This window comes from Tachypleus tridentatus, chromosome 11, assembly GCF_004210375.1.
Source record: "Tachypleus tridentatus isolate NWPU-2018 chromosome 11, ASM421037v1, whole genome shotgun sequence".
Lineage (NCBI taxonomy): Eukaryota > Metazoa > Arthropoda > Merostomata > Xiphosura > Limulidae > Tachypleus > Tachypleus tridentatus.
The window spans coordinates 94,667,424-94,691,755 of NC_134835.1; the positions used below are offsets into that span (position 1 = coordinate 94,667,424).

The 24,332-nt window shown below is 34.1% G+C and overlaps 1 protein-coding gene across 2 annotated transcripts in view; it reads left to right on the forward strand.

Moving 5' to 3' along the window:
• Nucleotides 1-17,088, forward strand: part of Vha26 (V-type proton ATPase subunit Vha26) — a 45,819-nt gene extending 28,731 nt beyond the window's left edge. The window contains exons 7-8 of one of the 2 annotated variants that reach the window (XM_076468722.1): nt 4,600-4,687; nt 15,027-17,088. In XM_076468722.1, the coding sequence (XP_076324837.1) occupies nt 4,600-4,687; nt 15,027-15,089 (151 nt within the window). In that variant the 3' untranslated portion in view covers nt 15,090-17,088. Of the gene's footprint in view, nt 1-4,599; nt 4,688-13,748; nt 13,997-15,026 lie in introns of those variants that run through there. The other variant, XM_076468721.1, reaches the window with a different exon arrangement.
• Nucleotides 17,089-24,332: the final 7,244 nt, after the last annotated feature.

The window sequence follows — 24,332 nt, forward strand, 5'->3', positions numbered from 1 at the left end:
GTTTGCATGCACTTTTGCCACCAACAAGGTATTCACTTTGATCCTGAACTCTGTATTGGTGAAGTTGTGCTGCCTGTGGTCTCTGAGACAAAGATCTTGGGGCTTATCTTTGATTGTAAGCTGACATTTTATACTACACATCAAGCAGCTATGGGTCAAATGAACAAGAGCACTGAACATCCTCCATGTCCTCTCTTCCACCACTTGATGTTCTATGCTGAAAATATGTTGTGTTCTTATTGGATCGAAACTTGACTATTGGCCTTAAAGATGCTAGACCCCATTCATCATCAAGGACTATGGCTTTGTCGTGGGGCTTTCAGCACTTCCCCAATTCAGAGCTTATATGTAATCTCATAAACCTTCTTTGCACCTCTGCCGTTTGCCGACTGTTTTTACTATACCCTTAGATACTTCATTCCTTACCAAAGCATCCCACCTGGAGTTATGTTTTCCTTCCTTCGAGGCCCATACATTTCAGAATGGATGATCTACCATTGCTTCTTTTGGCCTTTGTATCCATGCGCTGTTGTATGAATTGGATCTGTCCTTGGATAATACTGCACAACAATTTTTTTGAAAAGTTTTGCTTCCTGAAAAGTTTTTGCTGATTGTGACAGGTACCTGGTGGGTATGCACAAATATAATTTTGGTTTTGCTTCATCACGTAGGAACTTTGAGAAATAGACAGTACACTATTATCCTGCAATAATGTATTTAATTGCACTTAAGTTTCTAATATGTTATTCAGTTCAACATAATTAAGTGTTTTGCTCCTGATTTTCATTTGTATTCAGTGTCCGGTGCATCACGTTGCAGTGTCCAACAGTAGTCAGCAAGTATTGATGGATTCCAGTTACCCTGATATCGTTTTTCCATTGTAGCAATGTCCTGGTGAAACCTTTCACTGTGCTCGTCACTGACAGCACCAAGATTTGTGGGGAAGAAGTCCAAGTGTGAGTGGAGGAAATGAATCTTGAGTGACATGTTGCACTTCATTGTTTTGTATGCAGTTTACCAGCTGAATGTAATGTGGGTCTCTATAATGCCAAGAAAATTGTCAACGTCAGCAGCCAAAAATCTATAAGGAACACCCAACAGTGTTCAAGAAGCAAAAATTTTGTTGTGCAGTGTAACACATCTGTATCCACTGGTCAGCCCATTTTACCATGGCTTTTTACATTCTCCAAATGTGACCTATCTTTAAATCAGCTGAGAAAAGCAGACACTTCCAATTGGAAATACTGTCTGTTATTTACTCAACATCTTTCAAGCCATCCTTCTATGTCTAATTATACAGATGGTTTGATGTTAGATGATTGTGTGGGCTCTGCCATGGTTTTTTTTGTAATTTGGTTGTTGGGCAGAGAATTCCTTCTACAGCTTCTGTGTTCATTGCTGAACTATTTGCCATCTCTCATACCCTGGATTACATAGAAGCTAAGCACTACTGAAACTGCAATATTTATACTGACTCAGTTCTCTACTGGCCCTGGAATTGCTTCATGTTAGTTTACATCGTGTTCTCACAGATATTCAAAACTGACTAGCCCATTTTTCTTTAACATCTACTTCTGTCCAGTTTTTCTGGATACTGGGCGACGGTGTTTGCAGGAACGAGCTCGCCGACACTGCAGCTAAATCTATCTGCTCTGGCATTATCACTGCTGTGCCTGTTCTATACATGGACTATGGTCTTGTATTCAAGGCTAGGCTCCATGTCAGGCAGAAGTCGACTTGGAGTGAGTAACGGGAAAACAAGCTTTTCCAAATAAAACCCTATATTGGACTTTGGCCATTTTGCTTCTGTAAAGATTGAAAGGAGGAACTTCTAACTGACTACACATTGGTCACAGTTTTTTAACTCATCATTTTCTTTTATCTGGGACTGATGCATGAATGTGTTATCTATGTAACACTCGGGTTACAATGAGCCACATTTTACTGTATTGCAGAGATGCCAATCATTACAATTTGAGCATAATCATTACGATTTTAGTGTATACATTACGACTATATGCTCATACAGACAAATATTACGACTTGTTGCAACTCCCAAATTATTATATATTATATAGGCCGATAAATTTTTCTCTTAGGTCTTGAAAGGGGTGAAAAGAAAATTTCTAGGAAGATACAAATAAATTTTGATAATTAATAAAAGACGTAGTCCAAATGGCTACTTGCAATAATCATGTTTGTGCTTGAAATAATAAAAAATATTTGTAGCTCCGATGTCTACCAATAGTTTGAGTGCGGTGTTTCTGCATACTGGGTACGTGGGGGAATCCATAGTTATGTCATCAGTGCTTGTCAGTCAATCAGTGTTCGTGTAGATGGGTATTTCTTGTTTTCTAAGCAGCATAGAAACACCAATGCAATTGTTCACAAGATGGAAAAAAGAGGCCTCGTTCACCAGATTGTCTTGTTTCTGGCGAATCTAAAAGGACTAAAACTGTGAAAGGGCTTTGTCTACAATCATTACGCTCAGTCATTTGAAATAGTTGGTATCTCTGGTATTGCCGTTGTTATGACTCTCAATGACAGCACCAAGGTTTATCCATAACGTTAGACAGTATTATTGGTGATGGTGACACTGTCCACTTTGGAAATGTTTTTAGTTTTTTAAAGACTCTTAATCTTTTCAGTGTTATTTAAGCTTTTTTAATTCATACTTTAGACCTTTTTTCATGTGATTCTCTTTTAAGAATCAAAGTCCATATAGTTTTATTTGAAATTAGAAAATGGCCTTAATGTCAAATAACTCGAAACCAGGAAAGGAAAGACCAACTTTAGGTGACTGTTACTGCTGTTTGAACTACCAGTTAGTCATCCTGGCAAGTTAAAATTTTGCTGTAAGTCTTTTAAAACTTTTATTACTTTTTGAAAATGGCTGTAACGTGAAATAACTCAGAACCAGAAATGGAAAGGCCAACTTCAGGTGACTGACAGTGGTGTTTGAACATACCTTTTAGTCTTTCTGGCAAGTTATGATAATTACAATTATGCTACTTTAGGGCAATGGGTACTTTACAATGTGTCGACTCTTGCTATTTTATTAAAATAGCTAAAGAGTGACTATTGTTTAGTAGTTGACTTCCTTTTAGTCATATCAGGTTAGAATAAGAGACAAGGGGTAATGTAAATATCCTTGTGTGGCTTTGATTGAGTATTTGAATCAAACCAAATATTTTTTTTGTGCAAATTAAATATATATTAAATGCTTTTAAATTTTTAAAGTGTCTATGTTGTGTTGAATTAATTGGTAGTTTATTTTCATAAGCCTGTATTAAAGTAAAATGAATTTGTTACCAAAATGACAGTTTATTTTATTAAAAAGTACAAATTTTTAAACATTCAAAATGTCCAACCTTGTTTTTGAGGTACACTCAGTTTCTTCCAGATGTATTTATAAGCAAACGTGATTGATGAGGAAAGCTCTAAAAATTGATCATAAAGAATGATTTATTAAACTAACTGTTTTTAGACTGACTTTATTGGGTATTATGTTCAAGTTTTTTATTCTTTTACTTGTTATCTTACTGATTCTTAGACCAAGATTTAAGGTAATGGCTTTTAAAAATGTTAATGTTACATACTAAAATTGACAGTAATTGTATGAAGAAAAGAGCTGAATATTAAAATATAGGCAGTTTCTAAAGTTTCATACTGGTTATAAAGCTTGTTACTTGTAAATATTTCTTAATTTGAATGTTTTGTCATGAAAATTTGTCTCTGGAATGAAACAAACTTGTGAGATTTGTAGACACATAGTGCCATTTATATGGTCTGTTAAAATTGGTGATTTTTTCCATAAAGGAAACTTCAAACACACATTCCACAAAAATCTGGTGTGTTTTTTTTAAATCCCCCCAGACCCCCCTAGTCAGGGGCGGCTGTGGCGCCAGGCTATATACCTTTTCCTCTTTTTTTCATAAATGTCATTAGCATGCCTGCTTTCTCTCTCTCTTGTTTTTTTATGTACCTGGCATTAAATAATTTATTCTTATCAGTTTAGTATGTGGTATTGTATTAAATTTTGTATAGCTGTTGACATTGCATTGATATTTAATTTCAGAATTTATAATTAGTAGTAAGTAGCACAGCAAGCTGTGTGAAAGTGTTTTGTTTTTGAAATCCTGACCATTTTATTGTGCTGTGTAGTTAATACTAGGAAGATTAACATGTAAATGTAAGATAAGATTTTTGCAGTTACTCAAGTGTTAGGTAAAGATTCACTGGAACTTTGTCATTATTATTTCTTACTTTTTTCAAAACTGAAAATTTTTATTTATTTGTTTAAAACTTTCTGTGAAGCATGTTTTGGAGACTAAGTGCATTGTAGGAGTGATAGATGAAGTAGTGTGATTTTCTTCTATGTGCTAAGCTGTGGGAACTTAGTATGACATCATAGAGTATCTGATGTCACTTTACGTCTTGAAAGTTATCTGTACCAAGTGCTTAGTCTTGTTTAATTTTAACTAACTATTGAAACAATAGCATTAATGCTGTAATAATATTTATTAACGAAGCTGGATATTAGCTTGTTAGTATTACTAAAGTGAAGTTGGATTAAAAACTTTCTTTGTATTCTTATAGGTGTGGAGGTGTTGAATTGTTTGCTCAAAGAGGAAAGATCAAAGTTAGTAATACATTGGAAAAGAGGCTAGAAATGATAAGCCAACAAGTAAGTTGAAAGTTACATATATAGGCTAGTAACTAGAGTGCTTTGCATTTTCTTGCAAAATGCTGTCTTTGTGGAAGTATCTGTGCCTTTTTATATTTAAATTACATTATCTCTTTTCTAACATTTGATTTAAAATTGTTAAAAATGTAACATAACATTTTCTGACAACGTAAACTCAAACTTATTGCCACTACAACATCTGAAGACAACCCATTACAAAGGCCAATTACCGTGTTAGAAAAATTAAATTGTTTTATCTGAAAATGATGCTGCCAGTTTCTTGTTTAGTTATTTATGTAGTATATCATATGACACAAGTTTGATATGATTCTGTTTGAAATTAGTAGTGGCTAGCCACATCCAGAACTGATTAGTTGTTAATTGGTTAGTGCTTTTTTATATTTAAAGCAAAATATAATTTTAAAATTTTCTAATGTGTTGTTTAAGACCTGCTGTTGTCTTAACTCATGAATTTTTCAATATTTCCAACTTATTAGATTTATGAAAAAAAATTCAATGTTGGAGTTGTTTGGTACTTATATAGATTTCCAAAATTTCTGTGAAAATTAGTTCCTTTTAACTCTGCCAGTATGACATGTATTATGAAGCATTTAAACTGATTTTTCTATCACACAAATCCTTCTACTCTTATATTTGTGTATAATATTTTCTATAAAAGTTTAAAAACTTTTTCTTTTTTTAGTACCACTTAGTTTCTAGAACAAGGAATTAAAGAGAGCTTCAAAATTGTTATTTTTATATTCCTAACATTATTTTCTTACAGTATATCATCATAGAAATAAAATATATACCTGATAAATATGTTAGCATCAGGATGTTAGTAATATCAATTTACAGTAATTTGTTTTATATTTTAGATAGTTCTACGAATAGAATTTAATGACTGTATTTCTTTTATATTGCTGTTCCAGAAAGTGCTTACAGTTTAGTAATAGAGGTAAACAGTAGATGCTGTAGTAACATCAGTCAGCAATAATTGTTGAAAATTTTTCACAGATAAATGCACTTGTAATTAATATAAGAATATAATTTTATTACTGAGGGGTAGTTTTCAGTATTGATAAGTGAATATATTATGATATCTGAACAGTAAGGTACACATTTAATCATGTTGAAATGATTGTTATTAATGTCATTATACTTGTTGATAATAATTAAGACAGTACAGTTTTTTCAGTGTGTTTTGTGTATATGTGGATTTTGAAGAACTAAACACATTATAAAAGAGTGTTGGAATAGAAAGCTATCTTGATCTATTGTTAATGTGTAGTTTAAAGTAGAATTTGTAATAAGTTCTTATGCCAGGTGTACTGCATATTATAGTGGTTAGTGACATAGTTTCTTATTTGAAGTAAATGGCATTTAACATTATAGAAAGAAGAGGAAGATTTTTTTTATATATATAGATATTGGCAAAGGTTTTGGTGTCCAAAAGCACAATTTGCATTGGAAAACATTTTTTTAGAACAGTGGTCTGTTATCAGGTTTTAAGCATGTCAGTAGAGTACACAGGGAGGCTAGTCTTGTGTCTATTTTCAGTTGTGTGTGAGAGTGTTATAACTTTAAAACTGTTAGACTGCAGAACTTTCTTCATGTGTCAAGAGTATAAAAATAACTTTACAGTATAGGTAAAAGTAATCCTAATGGTATTTTAATAACTTTTGATTCACATATATTTTAGAATTTATACTTTGTAATTTTATAACATCCACTCAGTGTACTTCACAGAGAAAATATTCCAACTGTTCACTTCTGCAGAACACTAAGGAATCTTGCTTGTAAATAAGACACTTACTGATTTTCTTTAAAATGTTTCTACCATTTTCAAAGGGATTTTATTCACTGAGAAACCATAATACATTAGAATATTATTATCACTATTTGTTTCTAAAGTGATTTATACAGTGATTTTGTAAGTACAATATTTTGTTCCCAGATTTTATGATGTCTCAATGTGTGTTATGAATGTTTTTGACTTTTACATGTAGTAGGGATAATCATCCTTTATCCAGTTGAGGTGGATTCCTGAATGTGGTGAGGGGACCTCCCAGAGAAGGTTTTGTATTTTCTGGAATATAAACATCTACCTATGTGTTTGCTGTGCATGGTGACCCATGAAAGGGAAGAGAGTATTCTGGTGGTTGAGTAGTGTCCTTAATGGGTCAGTTTATGTCAGTGGCACTTTAACACACCATTGTGGATTTGAAGTCCTGTAGGCAGGTAGCCTTGGGGTGGCTCACTCAGGGTTATTTGGCCTGGTCTAGTTGGGTTAGGGTCAATCAACTATCAGTATTGGATGTTCTCATTGGAAGGATGATGTGGACATTGTTTCTGATATTGGTGTTTGAGTAGAGTGTCTATGAAATTCTAATAGTGCTCAGCTTTTGAATTGTAGTGCGTTTTCTCGTAGGATTCCATGGTGGGTGGGTAAATGGAAATTGAAGTTTTTCCTTCTTCACAGATTTTACACCCAGTGACACCCCCCAAAAATGCACTGACTGGAAAGCAACCATGCTTGAAAGACTGAACAGCAATCTCCACCCTATTTTACACTTATACCTCACATTTTTATTATGCATTCATTGTCAGATAAGCCTTTAGGGCAAATGCTCCCCCTTGTTGTTCATTAGCTGTTGATGAGAGGAATTTGAGAAACATCACTGAGTTAGGGATACTTGCTGGTTTCTCTGTTCAAGGAGTTTCTGCTGTGCAAATATCTCCACTCAAAGAATAAATTATTCTGCTAACTAATGTTCTTATTTTGATGTTTACATTTCTGTGTCTGCCTGACATTGTAAAGCTAAGTTATCTGACTTGTAAAGTATGGCCTTGTATTCTTAACCCTCTCAGGTGCTTCTGACATCAGTGGTCGAGACATTGTAAGACATAGTGTTGTGTTTTTTTTTATTGTGTTCATTGTGGTGACAAAGACCATTATGCCTACAAGTGTCAAATGGCCCTCATTGTGTCAGTTTGGTTCCCACATCTCTTACTGTCAATCTTGCCCTAAGTGGGTGGAGGAAAAAGAGGTACAACTTTTACATATTGTCAATAACTTCTTGCACTGAGGCTCAAAGTTACTGATCCCTACTCCATCTTGTACATATGCTGCTGTACTATGTTTCACTGTTACAGTGGGAGTGCTGTGTTCTCCAACAGTCTTTCTCACACCATGTGAATAATCTTTTGCCTTCTGTGGATGCTAGAGATGACAAGTCTACATCTATTCCTGTCTCTTTCCTCAGTGTCTCTTCCAGTAACTACTCAGGCTCGTATTATTCTGCCCCAAAATACTTTATTATTTGTTTGCTCGCTCAGTTACTGAAATCTGAACTGATTAGAAATTTGCTCATCTGACCCAGGACAGGTTCCATGGTAAAGACATGGTTTCTGGTGAAGAAAAATGTTGTAGTTGCAAGCAAAAGGGTTCTTCACTTAGTTCATCCTCCCCTAAATTAAAATGACCACTTTGATACAGTGGAACTGTAGAGGTTTCCTTTCTAATTTGGATGACATTAAGGGCTTGACTGATGCCTATCAACTCATGTCTTTTTGTTATAGGTAGCATTGCTCAGACCTGCTGATACTATCATCTTTTGGTCATTTTCTTTGTACAAGAATGACAGGCTGTGTGATGGTCAAGTCTATGGTCAGGGCCTACCTCCTCTGCACCACTTGATACACCCTTGGAGGGTGTAGCCATTTCTATTTCTGTGGGTCATACAATTACTGTGTACTCTTATCTGTCTCCTAGAAAGACTTCCAATCAGTCTAGATTTTGATGCTGTCTTAGAACAGTTTGTCTCCCTTTTTAATCCTAGAACACTTTAATGGATGCAGTCTGTTTTATTGATGGGAGGAGTCATTCTGTGGAGCATATTCTCTTATATCATAACATTTCTTTCTTCAATACTTGTTCTTTTACATATTTTTATGCATCTAATAAGTTTTTTTACTGCTATTTATTTATCTACTTGTTCCCTTTCACTTTCTTCACATTTTTTTTTAGGTTTGACATTGACCTTTGTGGCAGTGATGATTTTTTCATCATTTAAAGGGAGATTGGCCATGGTCAGTGCCATCTGACCTGTTTGCCATGAAGGAATTTGTAGCAGGCTCACTGGCTCTCCCTCATCACTGTCTCAGAACTAAATCCTGCTGTTGTGTGTCTTCCATCTATTAAAAAACTGCATGAAGGTAATTGTAAAAGCATCTTTTTGTTCTATCACCTAAACCTCTGTTTTCCACATTATTTTTGTTTGTGGTGGTTCCCTGGAATGCCTTTGATGAGTATTCCTCTTTTTCCCAACTGCATTGCTTTCCAGGAGGCCTGTGCCCATGCTCAGATGGTAAGACATCACATCCAGAGAGAATCTTGGTTTGGTTCACAGCCATCATCTCTTCTACCACCAGTTCCAAAGTAATCTGAGATGAGATTTGGTATGTTAATGGGAAATACTGTTATCTTCTTTCCCTCTTGCTCTCCAATGGCCAGAAAGTTGTTGAATTTTCATAGCATCACTAATATTCTTGGGGAGAGCTTTGTTTATCTCTTTAGTGCTTCTGTTTCTTCTCTTGCCTTCTTGGCCATCATTCCTGAGTCTAGATGGTAGCCTCCTTCCTTTCTGGTAGCTGATCATCTCCAAATTATAATCACCAATTTACTAATTTTTTATGGAAAAAAATATTGTTCTTCATTGGTCTGGCAGTACATCAGTCATACCTGATGATGTCCATTATAAGGTGCTGCATCATCTTTCTCCTGCCTCTCTTGCTCTTATTCTGATTGTTTTTAACTAGGCTTGACAGGAGAATATTTTTCCTGATGCATGGTACAAGGCTATTGTTCTAACTTTGACAAAGCCTGGGCAGGAACCATATATTTTTTTCTAATTATGGTCCTGTTGCTTGGATTAGCTTTCTCTGTAAGGTTTTAGAGAGGTTAGTTAATGCTCATCTTGTTGGGTTCCTTGAATCAAACAGTCTCTTCTTGCTCACCTAGTGTGGGTTCTATTGATAGTGTTCCACCTTGGACCACCTGATTTGACTTTATCATATTCAGGGAAGCCTTGCTCAAGAGGGTTCATCTTAGATCATTCTTTTTTGGTCTTAAAAAGGTAACTTTGGACTTGGCAGATAATTATAAGTTTGTGGGGGATTAACACTTTCATGTTCTTTCACCCAGGAACTTGGAGCCTTCGGGGTGTGTCTTGAGTGTCATGCTTTTTAGTGTCAGTGCTGTCACTAAACCTCCTCCTATTGTTGCAAGTTGATTATATGTCAGTGACTATTATATTTCTTGTTAGTCATTGATCATGAGCTTTTTTGAGTGTCAGTTTCAGATTACTTTCAGTTGTTTTTTACATTGGGACACTCACGAATAGTTTTACCTTCTAAAACCAGTCACATGCACTTTTGCCAAAAATGGGGTTTGCACCACCATACTGAGCTCCATCTCAGTAGTGATATTCTTCATGTGGTGGTTAGGCAAAGTTCTTGGGACTTGTACTAGAGTGCAAGTTGACTTTCATTTCTCATATCAGGCAACCTTGTGTCAAGTGTAAAAAGGCATTAAACATTCTCAGTGCCTTCTTTTCCACCTATTGGAGAGTGTATTGATGTTCCATGCTCATTATCTGTTGTGCCCTCATATGCTCAAAACTGGACTGTTTTATGTGTTTTATGATTCTAGCAGGCCTTATTTGTTGAGGATGTTGGACCTTGTACACTCTGGAGCTCTCCAGACTTTTACAGTCCAAAGTTTGTACACCAAGTCCCACGAATCTCCTCTTTATCTTCATTGTTTGCAGCTTTCATTACAATATGCTACCAAGCTTTGACCCTTACTGCAACATCTCACCTGGGGTTGTGTCTTCTTTTTCTCAGTGGTTTATGCTTATTTTGAATAGGCAGTTTGCCATTTCTCCTTTTCCTTTGTATGTAGGTGGAGCTGGCTGAATTGGGTCTGTCATTGGGTGACATCTGTGACTTCAGTGATCAGCCTATCTATGAACTTTTTATGAGTTATCTGAGGATTTGGAGATTTAAGGTGAGCAGCACCATAACAAACTTTTTCCAATCAAACCTGCTGTTGCTCTTTGGCTGTTTTGTTTCCATAAGAACTGGAAGAAGAAAATTGTCTTGATTAGGCAATGTATTGGTTACAATTTAACCCATCATTTTCCTTTATCTGGGACTAATCCACCAGTGTATAGCCTTTCTGATATATGAGTCACAATAGCCCATGTTTTACTGTCATGCTGTATGAGAAGTGGCACCAATTTCAGACAAGTACTCTACATGTTTACCCCTGATGTTGGACAGTATCATTAGTAATGGTAATGTTGTCCAATTTGATTGTTTTTTGTATGGGCCATTGACTTTTTTTATTCTGTTTAATTTTTTACATGTTTTGGGACATTGTTTGGTTTTATCTTTTTAGTTTTTGTAGAATTTTACTTTATACTTTTTACCTGTTGTTTTGTCCAAATAACCTCATAGCTTTGTGCTAACTAGCTCCAAACAACTGTCCTTCACATGTGATTGTCTCCTTAAATTCCTTTCTTGTTCATGTCTTCTTTATTCTGATCTTTCTAACTCTTCACTGTCATCTTTTCTTACTGGCTGCTGGAATCTTTGCTCTTCTTATTGCTTGTTGACCACACATGACCACATGCCACTTCAACCTCACTTTGCTTGCCTTTTCCTCAATTTCACAGGTTGTACTATTTCCTTATTCATTCTCTTCCCTTTCAGCAACACTCCCAACACTCGTCTCATCATTCTCTATTCTGTTCTTATCAGCAAGTTTTTGTTCAGTTTTTCAGGGTCCAAGCCTCAGTTCCATAGCAGAGCCCTAATCTAATCATGGTTTATACACTGGTTTTTCAGTACTTTTTGTAACAATTTGTCACTATGACTGTGGCTGCTTCAACCTATTAAATTTATTTTTCCTTTCATTCTCCACTTTGGATATTACTCCTGGAGTACCTAAGGTTTTCTACTAGATCTAGTGGCTTTTAGTTTACCTTTGCAGTCTTGATCTTTTTCTTTCCGTTCATTCTGTTTATATTGAATTCAATTTTTCTAGCATTCACTTTCAGGCTTCTTCTATCAAAAATTTTCTGCCACTTTAACTTGCATTTGTAACTCCTGCTCACTTTCTGCTGTTAAAACAAGGTCATTCAGAAGTAATAGCTCCCACAGGGGTTTCTTATGACACTCCTTGCTCAAAACATCAGTGACAATGATAAACAGCACGGTGCTAATAGCCATCTCTTATTATAGACCAACGTTTTCAGATTAGTCCACTTCTCCAGTTACTCTGTTGAAGATTGTTGTTGCCTCTTAAGTGGCTCTCACTAGTCTGAATTAAAAAAGTATAACTTTGAAAACAGCTACAAGCTATGTTTAAATACAATTTGAAAGAGCAAGTTATTGATTTTACACTAGTTTAGAGTGACATGAACAGTAATGTATGGTGTTTATGGAAAAGTAACTATTTTGAGCTCTTGTAGGAATGAGCAAAGGAGTCTAAGAAGAATTAGGAACAAACCAAAAATATGGGAAGAGTGTTTAAAGTTTCTTTAGACAATATTTTTACTCCTGAAGGTGTTTTCTTGTTGAAATGCATCTATTTCTGTGACAAGAATTCAGTATTGGTAAGTTAGGTTTAGTGAGTATGGTAGGTAGCTGCAGAATATTTCAATAACTGATGTACTTATTCAATAATATTCTTATATTTACCATATTCAAAGAATGCATCCTTAATAAAAGAACTTGCTTGTTGAAAAGAAACTTTGTTGAATATAAATCAATCTCCACTGAGAATATTGTTAGCAAAACATAGTTACCTTGCATGACAAGTGCAATAATGATGCCATTTCTAACAGTGAGAAGTTCTTGGTTAGTGGTAAAACTAAGTTTCTATTTGTTTTTGTATGGGTTAGTTTATGGTATGGGTTTTTTCTTAAACCTTGTACAAAACTTGAGAGGTAATATTGAACATTTAAATAGTACATTAGGTTACAAGTAAACAACATGAAAGTTATATTTTTTGTGTTATCATAGCATCCATTCCCACATTTTTTTAGGTTCCTGTCCTTTGTCTGGGTTATGAACCTAAAAAAATGTGGGAATGGATGCTATGATAACACAAAAATTATAACTTTCATGTTGTTTACTTGTAACCTAATGTACTATTTAAATGTTCAATATTACCTCTCAAGTTTTGTACAAGGTTTAAGAACTCAATATATAAATATATATATATATGCTTAAAACATGGTGTACACTGTGAGGGTGATTTTTGTACTAAGAGATCCCAGCCAAAGTAATGGTAGTAGGAGTTTCTTCTGCTACCAGCATTCTACATCTAGCTCTTAATATCTTTTCTCTCTGTTTCACATTATTAACTGGCAGTCATTGGCTGTAGAAGTGTCTTACATGATGAAATTGTAAGGTTATGGGTCAAAGTAGAAAGTGGGTGCAAGTCAGATGGCTCTTCATGTCAGTGTTATAGTGACTGTTGTAGTATAAACTACATCTTATTTTATGTATTGATGCAATAGTAGCAGCCATTTGTTTTCATTGTATTTCTCTGTAGAAAATGCACTCTTGAGATATAGGGAGAGATTTAAAGTTTTTTCTGAATGGAAAAAAAAGTTAGTATGACATTTAAGCTTCTTAAATTCTTAAAGAACTGTAAACTTCCCAACAAAGCCTTCAAAAACCTGTATTTTCATTCTTATCTTTTATTTTTGCTCAGAGTAGTCCATAGGACCTTTATCTTCAAGGTTTAAGGTTTTTAAACCTGTATGTTTAACCCAACATTGTTGGAAAATTTTTGCTGCTGTAGTTGTGATAACTATAGCTATCCAAAACAGATTTTGTAGCATTTTTTTTCATATGCAGAATAATTCAAACTTTATCAGCAGTCATGCTAATATCTATCATCATACACAAAGTAATTAATAGATTTCTTCATAGAAATTTTGCATATAATGTATTTAACTCAACATTTTGATTTACGAAATCACAGTATGAAAGAGGGACCTTTTGCAGTGGCAACTGGAATTGTTACTTTTTTTGGAAAGCTGAATTATTTGAAAGGTTGGTGTTAACTGTCATAATTTGTAGGTTACAGGAAATGGCTATAAATGTATAATGCAACCTTCAGGTTATGACTAGCTGGGAATTTCGATCTCAAGTAATACCATCCCTCATTTCTGTAAGCCTGAGTTTAAAATATGTTTTTGTTTTATTGAAGCACTTACTTCTAGTCCCTTTTGTTATAAAAGTATATGTGAAACAATAAAGTATGATTGTTGACTTAAACATATACTTCCTAATAGAAGAGGGAAAGACAGTAGCTCATATCTGGCAAGAAACAGCTTTTAATGACTGAATTGAGAACCGTAATGTTATCCAGTTTCATTTTCACAATTTAAGATGAATATTCTTTATTTAGTGTATCAGATTCACATTTAAACTTTTGAATAAATTAGGTTGTTGAAATGTAATCCATTGCAATTAGATAAAATAATTTATACACAACACAGTATTTTTGATCATCTCAACTTGACAAAACTTTTGTCATTTCCTCAGAATATAATATCAAGAGAAATTTTGAAAGCTGTTGTAAGAATTAGTTCTTTGACTGGCTGGATATCATTATAACCTAACTAAGACTAGAGCTGTATGCACAATTGTGCAAAATGTTTATTGACACTTATTACTTACTCTGTTATAAAGGTTAAATGATCATCTTGTTGAAAATACATTCACTACAATGATATCTGTAGATGTATATTTCATAAAAACCACTGGACTTATTTTCCTGAAGGAAGAGGATTTATTTCATGTATCTGATTGATAATATTCAAGAACCATGAATCTTGTATTTTCGCAGACTGTTTTTGTTTGTATGCTAAATTCACTTGTTAAAAAACTAAAGTCTTCTGTGAATATGTGCATTTATTTAAGTATCCTAAATAAATATTCTATTAAGAATTCGGGAATTTTAAAAACAAAAGCTAATAGTGTGAGTAATAAATATGAATTTCTAAATATTGTTACTGAAATTATATACTGTTTTTCAGTTGCTTTCAGTGGCTTCAGTTTTTAAAGTATATTGTTTAAACTGTCAATGTAGTTGGAAGTTTGAGATTTTGAGACATCAAAAAAGGTTTAAAGTTTAAAAACTTATTTGAAGAAACTTATCTGTAGGTGATTAGGTGCTGCTTTGAATTTGAAAAAGTGAAGTACTTGTTTTTGGAATTCATTGGAAGTTTAAAAAATTGTATTTTTTATTTTTTAGCTTTTGCCTGATATACGAACAGCTCTTTTTGGAAGTAATCCAAATAGAAGATTTACAGACTAGTCACGTTTTTAAGAAAAATTATGTTGTGTGAATTTCAATAATTGTATTGTCTTGAGTGATTTAAACATTTTTCAGTCAGGGTTTAATTTTTCATATAAAGTCATATTTATAGTAGGTTTTGAGGTATTTGAATTGAATACTTAAAGGCTTTTGTGGTACAGTTTCTTTTGTTTTTTTAGTCAGATGTCTATGATATAGCTAGATGACCAGAAGTGCACAGGCAGTCCCAGTTCAGTACTTGCCATTTCATAATGATTTTAAATGGTCGTGGTAACTTAAGTAATGCCATTACAGTTAAAGAAGTTTTAAAGTCGTGAAGCATAATTTTTCAACTTGGTGTAGTAATCTTCAATTTATCAGATGTACATCAATTACATTTTCTTAGGTATCGATACATAGAGAGTCAAATTAAAATATGTATATAACAGTATATTTGTAACTGTTGATGTTATCGGACTGTTCAAAATGTTATGGTTTTTCTTTTTATAAGATTTACAGTTATTGACTATTAGCTACATATTTTAATTTTTGTTTGTTTGTTAACAAACAAATTTTAGATATTAAACATTCAAAGTAAACAGTTCATAAAGTTTCCAAACTTAAGTGTTGACTTTTACTGATTGGACATTAAAACACTTCAAGAGTATACTGTGCTCAGAATAATTCATTAGCATATCAGGAGTCCAAATACTGTCTTGAAAAGGGCATTAACTGCTTGATAACTATGATTCCTAATTTTTAACTTACATTTTAACTTACAGATGCACAGGTGGTAGATTCATTTGTACTTTGAAAATGTGTAAAAAGAATTAAACGTATTAAATTAATATAAATGGTTGTAGGAGTTTGTAAAAAATTTAAATGTTTATTAAGCCATGATACAATCTATGAACAATTATGTTCATCATTAAAATTATAAGATAGCAAAATAAGCAAGTTGGTAAAAATAGTCACTAAATTGGACTGAAAATTTACCTCTGTTGAAAACAGAAAGGATTGTTTTTAAGATGAATAATAAAAAAAGGAAGAATAAAGAATATGAAATTAAAAATACAGACATGAAGAATTGTGTAGTTAGGAAAATCAAGCCTTTGATTAAAACTGGGATTGCTTGTGTGTATGTGTAGGTATTATGTATATAGTCAAAGTACCCTTTAAAAATATCTTTTGAATGATAGTTTTTTTTTTTTTTTGTTTTTTGTTTTAAGTAGCTTTCAGAAATTATTGTTGCATCACACAAACAGTGAACTTGACTCCAGTAACATTAAGTAAATGAGGAGTTTCAATTTTTAGCCTAGATAAAGATAAATTTTTAGATGGATGTATTCAAGTTTAAGGATGATGTATGAAGTACTTCTTGAAATGGCTTATTTCTGTATAAACAGTTTAGCCAATTTATAACAACTAAGTGGTAAAAGAAGCAATGAAGAAACTGGAAATATTTTGGGGTATGAAAGGTCTTGTGGTGTATTTTAATATAGTTAAAACTACATGAATAGTGACATTTCTTTCAGTTGTTTTGGCTTCAGTTTTTTTTTCTCTGTCATAATGTTGCATAGGAAACAAATTCTCTTTCAGTTCATTGAAATTTGAAAATAACTTAAGAAAAATTGAAGCATATAGTTATGTATGCAATATTTTACACAGATTTAATGGTAGCTGAAAGTAAGATATGTGGAAATGCAGGAATTTTGTTTTCTTAAAACTGTAATATGTATCAAAATCTTTGAAGATGTCTGAAACTGAATTTTCTTTCAACAAAGTGTAAGTGTCAGAACATTTAAGTTTTAAACTCTAGGTGAACTAACACTATTACTTGTGCTGAAATAAAGTTTAAGGTGTGTTGATATTGTATATTTCCTTAATTATTTGTTATATTGACTCCTAGAAGAAGTAGAACAGTTAATTTATCTTTGTCATCCATGTTTCAGATTACTGTAAGAATTGTTACGATGATTTAATGTATGAGTTTTAAAAAATAAATATTTCAAAACTTGAATAGAAACTGAGTGAACTAAGATTTAATTTTTGTTTTAAAATCTGTTGTTGTGAAGCATTCTAACTTTTGGAATTTACTTCACATTGAAATTTTAAGAATTAAGTATTGAAAGATGTGAATATGATGCACAATACAGATAGCTGTTGCTAGTTAAATAGGATATGTAATGTTTTGGTGCATTACCAACATCAGTATCATGATTAAACAGTATTCAACTAGATATATTTGTTATTGTTCTGAAATATTGCTTATCAAATTTCCTTTGCTACATATATGCTTTCTTGTTGTATTAAAAACATATGAGCTACTGTGGCATCCCATGGATAGGTTTGTAGCTAAAGGTATTTAACTAACTCTTGTAGGTGTGGGCCCGGCATGGCCAAGCGTGTTAAGGCGTGTGACTCGTAATCTGAGGATTGCGGGTTTGCATTCCCGTTGCGCCAAACATGTTCGCCCTTTCAGCCGTGGGGGCGTTATAATGTTACGGTCGATCCCACTATTCGTTGGTAAAAGAGTAGCCCAAGAGTTGGCGGTGGGTGGTGATGACTAGCTGCCTTCCCTCTAGTCTTACACTGCTAAATTAGGGATGGCTAGCACAGATAGCCCTCGAGTAGCTCTGTGCAAAATTCAAAAACAAACAAACAAATCTTATAGGTGTACAATTTTTAATTGGATAGGTAAAATATCTGATACTACTTTAATAACCAATAAAAATCATGATGGTGTGTGATGAAAGTAACTTCTAAAAGAGCTATGTCAACAATGAAGAATTAGAAGTAACTTTTACTAACCTATCATTATGATACTAAATAGGGTACACAAATATGTTTCATGGTATGGTAAATTTGAATCATTTTATAATGATGGATAACAATTAGAATATAAACAAAAATTACTAGAGATTTCCTGTGTGAAATTTAAAAATGTAAGTACAAATGGTAAACAAATTACTTGTAGATAAGCACTATATGGATAGTAGTATAAATATACCTGGTCTTTTCACAGTTTAGTTTATTTGATAGAAACACTGTTTTGATATTCTTAAACTGAGAGAACTTGAAGTGTTTACTAGGATTTCATTCCTTATGCACTTCTCAACTTATGAGTTGTTTATCTGGGGATATTTGAGAACTCAGATCTTTTAAATGCAGGCAGAATCTTAGTGGAAACAGTTTAGGTGTAAGCTGGAAGACTTTGGGATTCTTTAGGTACTCAGTAAGTCTTTATCCTTCTGATAGAAGATGTTAACAAGTTTGTTATAATCTAAAATCTTACTGGACAGACTTATCAAGTCATTCAATATTTTTTGTTGTTTTCAGTGATGTCGAGAAAACCCACTTGTAGAGAAATATATATGCAAAAATGGCTCGTTTGGGTTGAAAAAATATTTTACATAGAAGAGCGAACAACGAACAACGTTTCAACCTTCTTCGGTCATACGAGCCATTTTTGCATATATATTTTTGTTGTTTTAAAATGTTTTTGGAAAGATTTAGTAACAGATACAATTGATAGCTCTGTTAAGGTACTTGATAGGATTTGTAAACATCTTTTATTAGAAAGTAGATAAAATTTTTATAGACAAGTTTCCTTTGTTAATGAACCACAAGCATTGGGATATATAAACTTACTAGAATTGCAGATATTGTTACGTGTGTTTTGATGAACCAATTATGAGAAACATTTCAACAGTATTTTGCATTCTGGTTTATATACAACTTTGAGTCAGTAACTATGTTATTCAGAAGTAGGAATCTCAAATTTTAGCTGTTACTAAATGACTATAAAAAAAATGTCAAGCAGCCACATCTGTAAGTATGCAAGAGAACCACATTGTTAAGCACATTTGCACAAGAGAATGGCAAATATCAAGTGACTAAATCTTATTTTAGACAAAGAAGAAACTGTAGGTATCAGCCATACAAGGAAACAGGCTGTCGTGTATATTTGCCCAAAAAAATGGTCACAAAATAATTTGTTTGATTAATCTCTGATCGTCAGCAGTTTGAATCATTTGTTTCCAACCCAGAACTATTTTGGCCAACAAAATGTCTTAAGTTTGCACAGGAATAACATGTTTGTAAACTGTTTCTTGCATTTTCACTAAAGATTACAAATGTAAGTGAACACGAGAGAGAAATGTGGCAGTTTAAATGAGAATGTTGAGAAAAGTTAGTGAAGCGTCCTAATAGCTTCGAATTATCTTTCTTGTCTAAAGTTTAGCATGTATTTTTACCCATCGATGATGATCTTGCTAACAATGTCTCCTGTTTGCTTCTTCTCGTGAGTTTTGTTTTTCATGCACAAGATTACATAACTGAAGTTCCTACATTTTCAGTGGTTAAGTGCATGCAACCGAATACATTTTTCCCGCGTCAGGATATTTTTATTCTTAATTACGTTGGGGAGGTGACAAATGATTATTTATCAAAGATGCATATGTACGTGTGCATAGAAAATTTAAAATTGTTTTGTTGAAACTGGTGTTTGTCTGAATTATTTTGAACTGTACGTAAAATCTTGGTCACAAGTTTTTTAGAGAAAGAACAACTATATACAAAGTAATTTTTGTGCTAGAAAAAATATCCTTTACGTTTATGTATGTACACACGCATATATATATGTTTACCATAAACTGTTTTATCCTGTAATAAAATCAGTCTTAACTCGTAAGTTTTCACATTCCGTGGATTCTAGAGTGTAGTATAAAACAATGAATTAAGTAACACGGCAGAGCCTATACTATGACAGTCAATTGTAAAGCTCATCTCTTTCAGTCCATATGTTTTGAAGTTAAGGATCACCATCCAACGATTTTTAGATAGTTAAATTTGTCTAGGGACTTCATTTGAAATAAGTTGTTAGGATTAATATTATTGTCGTGTGTGTGTGTATTATATATATATTTCTTGTTGTTAACAAATAAACTTGTGTACCTTAGTATACAAATATGAGTATTAAAGAATAGACCCCCACACACATAAATGTCATCTTTCAGATTTCACGAGTAAACACCATTATATAATACCCCCCGTTTTATAACAGTATTCTGAGTCATGACACTATATAACGTCTTTTGTATTGCGTTCAACTTGCTCAACCTGACCTGTATTATTTAATACAAAACATTTCACGGGGTGATAAGTTTTCACTCATTTGACAGCTCTTTGTGTTTGTTATTTTAGCAACCACCTAATAATTTCCTTTACTGAATGTCCGATAATTTGATAACTATTGACATCGGTGGGGCAGTGGTAGGTTTTTAGATGTAAGGAAGGGCGAACAGGATAATCGACTGATTTCGCATCTTTCGAGATTATTGGAGATTTTCTGACTTTCACTAAATATATGATTATAAAATCATACAATGTTTTCGTTAATTACAACCTTCTAAATGTAATTTTTTTTTCTATTTATCTTGAAATTTGACATTGTTATGTAACATTTTTCTATCACCTTTAAAATCTCACATAATTTTATAAGGATAATTTCTTACTTTTTCCATTTATTTCATTTTTCCGCTCCTAAAAACTTGTATTTTTTACCTTTCACAACAAAGTAAAACGAATCTTCATATCAGGCCTGACAGATTTGACATGAGTTGAAGATTAGGTCCTTCATGACCTGGTAGTCAGGGAGCTCAACTCCCAATCTGAAGATCGTGGGTTCGAATCCTCATGACATCGAATATGACCGGCTTTTTAGTAGTGGGGTGTTATAATATAACAGTCAATCCCAGTATTTGTTAGTAAAAAGGGTAACGTAAGAGTTGGCGGTGAGTCTATCACCGTTCCAATAAGGACGGCTAACTCGGACAGCCCTCGTGTAGCTTTGCGTGAAATTCAAATCAATCTCCATTTCCTTAAACAGCCAGTGTTTTCATGTGTAATTGTGTAGACACTAGTCACTAAAGATAATAAGCAGAAACTGGAAATAGACGTCGGTTACCGAGTTATTTGATAGTACACATGTATTTGGGTGACGAGTTGAAGATTAACTGGCTGTGGCTTTGAACATGCCAAAACGAAGGGACGATGGGCCCGCCTTCAAAGTTTTGTCAAAACATTTAAGAGAGTAGGCAAGCTTTCACAGTCACATTTGGTGGCTTTGATATTTGAAAGGCTAGTTTAAACCATACTGCAGTCTTGCATAATATATATAATTCATAATGTTAAATTTTGGTTTATTCCGACTACGCTATCTCATGAGAAATCTGCTTAACAACAAATTTGTATGAGTTTATCAGAACTCTCACCCTCTGTTAAGGTCACACCTGTGGTAGGGGCAACCAGCCGAATCGCTGTGTTCCACAGTACAGCAGTTTAAAAATCACAAAATCGCTCGTTCAGTTAAAATGAAAGAAAAAGTATCTTAAAATACAGACGTCTCTTCTAGACCATAGTCTAGTCATTAATATAACCACAAAACAACCAGTTGCAAGGAAAAAGGAGATGAACTGTTTAGATTGTTTGTTTTTCAAAATTAAGCACAAAACTACACAATGGGCTATCTGTGGTTAGCTCACCACGAGTATCGAAAACCCGCTGTGCTACTGGGGGCAAACTGTTTAGAACAGGGGTGTGCAACATTTTTCGTCGGTGGGCCATATAACCAACTTCATCAATCAAGCGGGGCCACTTAAAAAACAAGCTTATTCGTGTACATGCACAATAAATTAAAAAAAAATTCTCAAAATGCAAGCAATAATATTTTATATTTTTGCATGAGTGATCATTTTAGTGCGACACTTGAAATTTAGAGTCCTTGCAGAGCTTGTCAATATCAGCTTTGACAGAAGTGGTTGCCACTCTTAACTGACTGGTCAAATGTTCATCAGTCAGCTGACTTCTACATTTGGTTTTGTTGAGCTTCATTTTGGAGAAAAATTGCTCACAGCAGTAGGTGCTACCAAAAAGGGAGGCAATTCTTTGTGCATGACGGGACAAATTGGGAAACTTTTCACGTACACAGAGTTTGTAAAAGTCTAGCAAACTGTTTTCAGAGAATTTCCTTTTAGTGTCCATGTCAGCCTGCAGTTCAATGAGTTCCATTTGGCAATCATCAGGACTGTCTTCCACTGCCAAATCAAAAGGTTGAGCGAACAATTTCAGTCTAATTTCAGTTTGTCTGAAATCTGGAAATCTGTTTGCAAACTCATCACGCAGCTTTTGTACACTGGTTCCATATTTGGTGCAATCCAGATTAGGAAATTCCAGTTTCCTGGTTGCAAGACATGTAAAATGGGTCAATATGGCTCTTCTCAACTGAACTTGGAAAAGTTCCAATTTCTTCTCAAAAGCACAAATATGCTCAAACAACTTATTCACAAGTTGACTTTTCCCTTGTAGATTTAAGTTTAAATCAGACAGATGCTGTGTAATGTCTGTGAGGAATGCTAAGTCATTCAGCCAGTTCTCATTGCTCAAGAAGTCCACATTCTGACGTTTAATCGAATTCGGCCTGCTCCTCTCTAGCAAAGATAATTTTAGAAGTTTGTCGAGTCGAAGCCTGGGAATCCCGTAGGATCGATGCTTTTAAAAATATTCCATTTGCGTTGGATTACAGATCAGGCCACATGGTTAGATTACAACAACTAGGGCCACACTAAATGGCTTGGCGGGCCGGGTTGTGGTCCGCGGGCCGCCTGTTGCACACCCCTGGTTTAGAAGAACCACGGAAGATTTATTCAAGAAAAACAAAGTCTGCTGACCATGATAAAGCATAATTAAAACAAACTGCCAGGACTACTATCAAGAATTTGAGCTATGAAAAACATATTTACATTTCAAGGATAGTACACCAGTACCACAAACATTAGTGTAGAATAAAACCTTGAATCATCAAGTAGCTTTATTATATTGTTGCTAACGCATAGGAAAGTAGGAAGGAATCGATTGAAGATAGTCTTTCCAAGTAACATTAAAAATAACATATTAGGTACTTTGTACAATAGTTTAATATAGAGTGTAAAGAAAATGGACCTACGGAAGAAAATTAGGGAAGTTAGGACCATAACTAAATGAGAAGTATATACAGGTAACTGTGCGAGATGTAAATTTGGAAATACAAGAAGAGAATTCAAGTATGGTGTATGTATATATATTAAGCTGTTTTATTAAAACCCTCATCTCACCCGCTACACACATTTATTTCTACAATACATAATTTATTTGTTTTTGCAAAATTAAGTCACTAAGTAAAGCATAAAGCGGTTACTTGTGTTTTGTAACTGCAAAAATGTGATCATATCGTGATTCGCCTGCAATAAAAAGAGCATATATTTATCCGACTATCAAAAGGGGGTGATTACCTCAAAGGTGACGCATAAATTATGTTGCCACGTCGATCACATATCAGTCTGCTAGGAAGATAAATCATATATCTAACTTGTTCAGTTATTGTCAGGTTGCATCACAATTCTGTTAAATGTGGAAATACTTGCAATGCTTGTAACTGAATGTCGATTTGAAATATGATTAAGAAACTTAGTTGTGAAACATTTATGGAAATGTCTAGTATAGTTACGATAGAAAGTGTTCGTAGCCCTGCGTCTACTTTAATGGTTAGTTGTGTAGCATTTCAGGTGAATTACTTGACGCAATCTCTCCTCATGATCGTTTGACAGTACTCGACTGGGTATTTCTTCCATTCTTCTTTATAGAAGGCCTCCAACTCTTGCAAGTTTCGGGTGACGCTGATGAACCCTGGTCTTCAACTCATGCCATACGTTTTCAATTGGGTTGAGATCGGGTAACTGCGATGGTCACTCCAGAACGCTTATATGGCTCCTCTGCAACCAGGATTGCACATATTTCGATGTGTGCTTAGGGTCATTGTCGTGCTGGAAGATCCAACGACGCCCAAACCGCAAGTTCCGAGCATCATTCTTGATATAAGTGCCTAATACATCAACGTACTCTTCTTTTTTCATGATTCCGTTGACGCGGTGAAGGCTGCCTACACCAGAAGAGCTAAAGGAACCCTATAGCATGATCGAGCCACCTCCGTGTTTAACTGTAAGGACGGTGTTCGTTGGAAGATTTCGTTCCCCATTCTCACGGAAAATATAGCGAACATCATTGTGGCCGAAAAGCTCGATTTTAGTCTCGTCTGACCAAAGAATATTCTTCCAATAGATAAATGGTTTATTTACATGCTTTCTTGCATACCTCAATCGTGCTTCTAAATGACCAGGCTTTAAATATGAAGTTCTACGAGGATGGCATGCTTTGAACCAAGAAAAG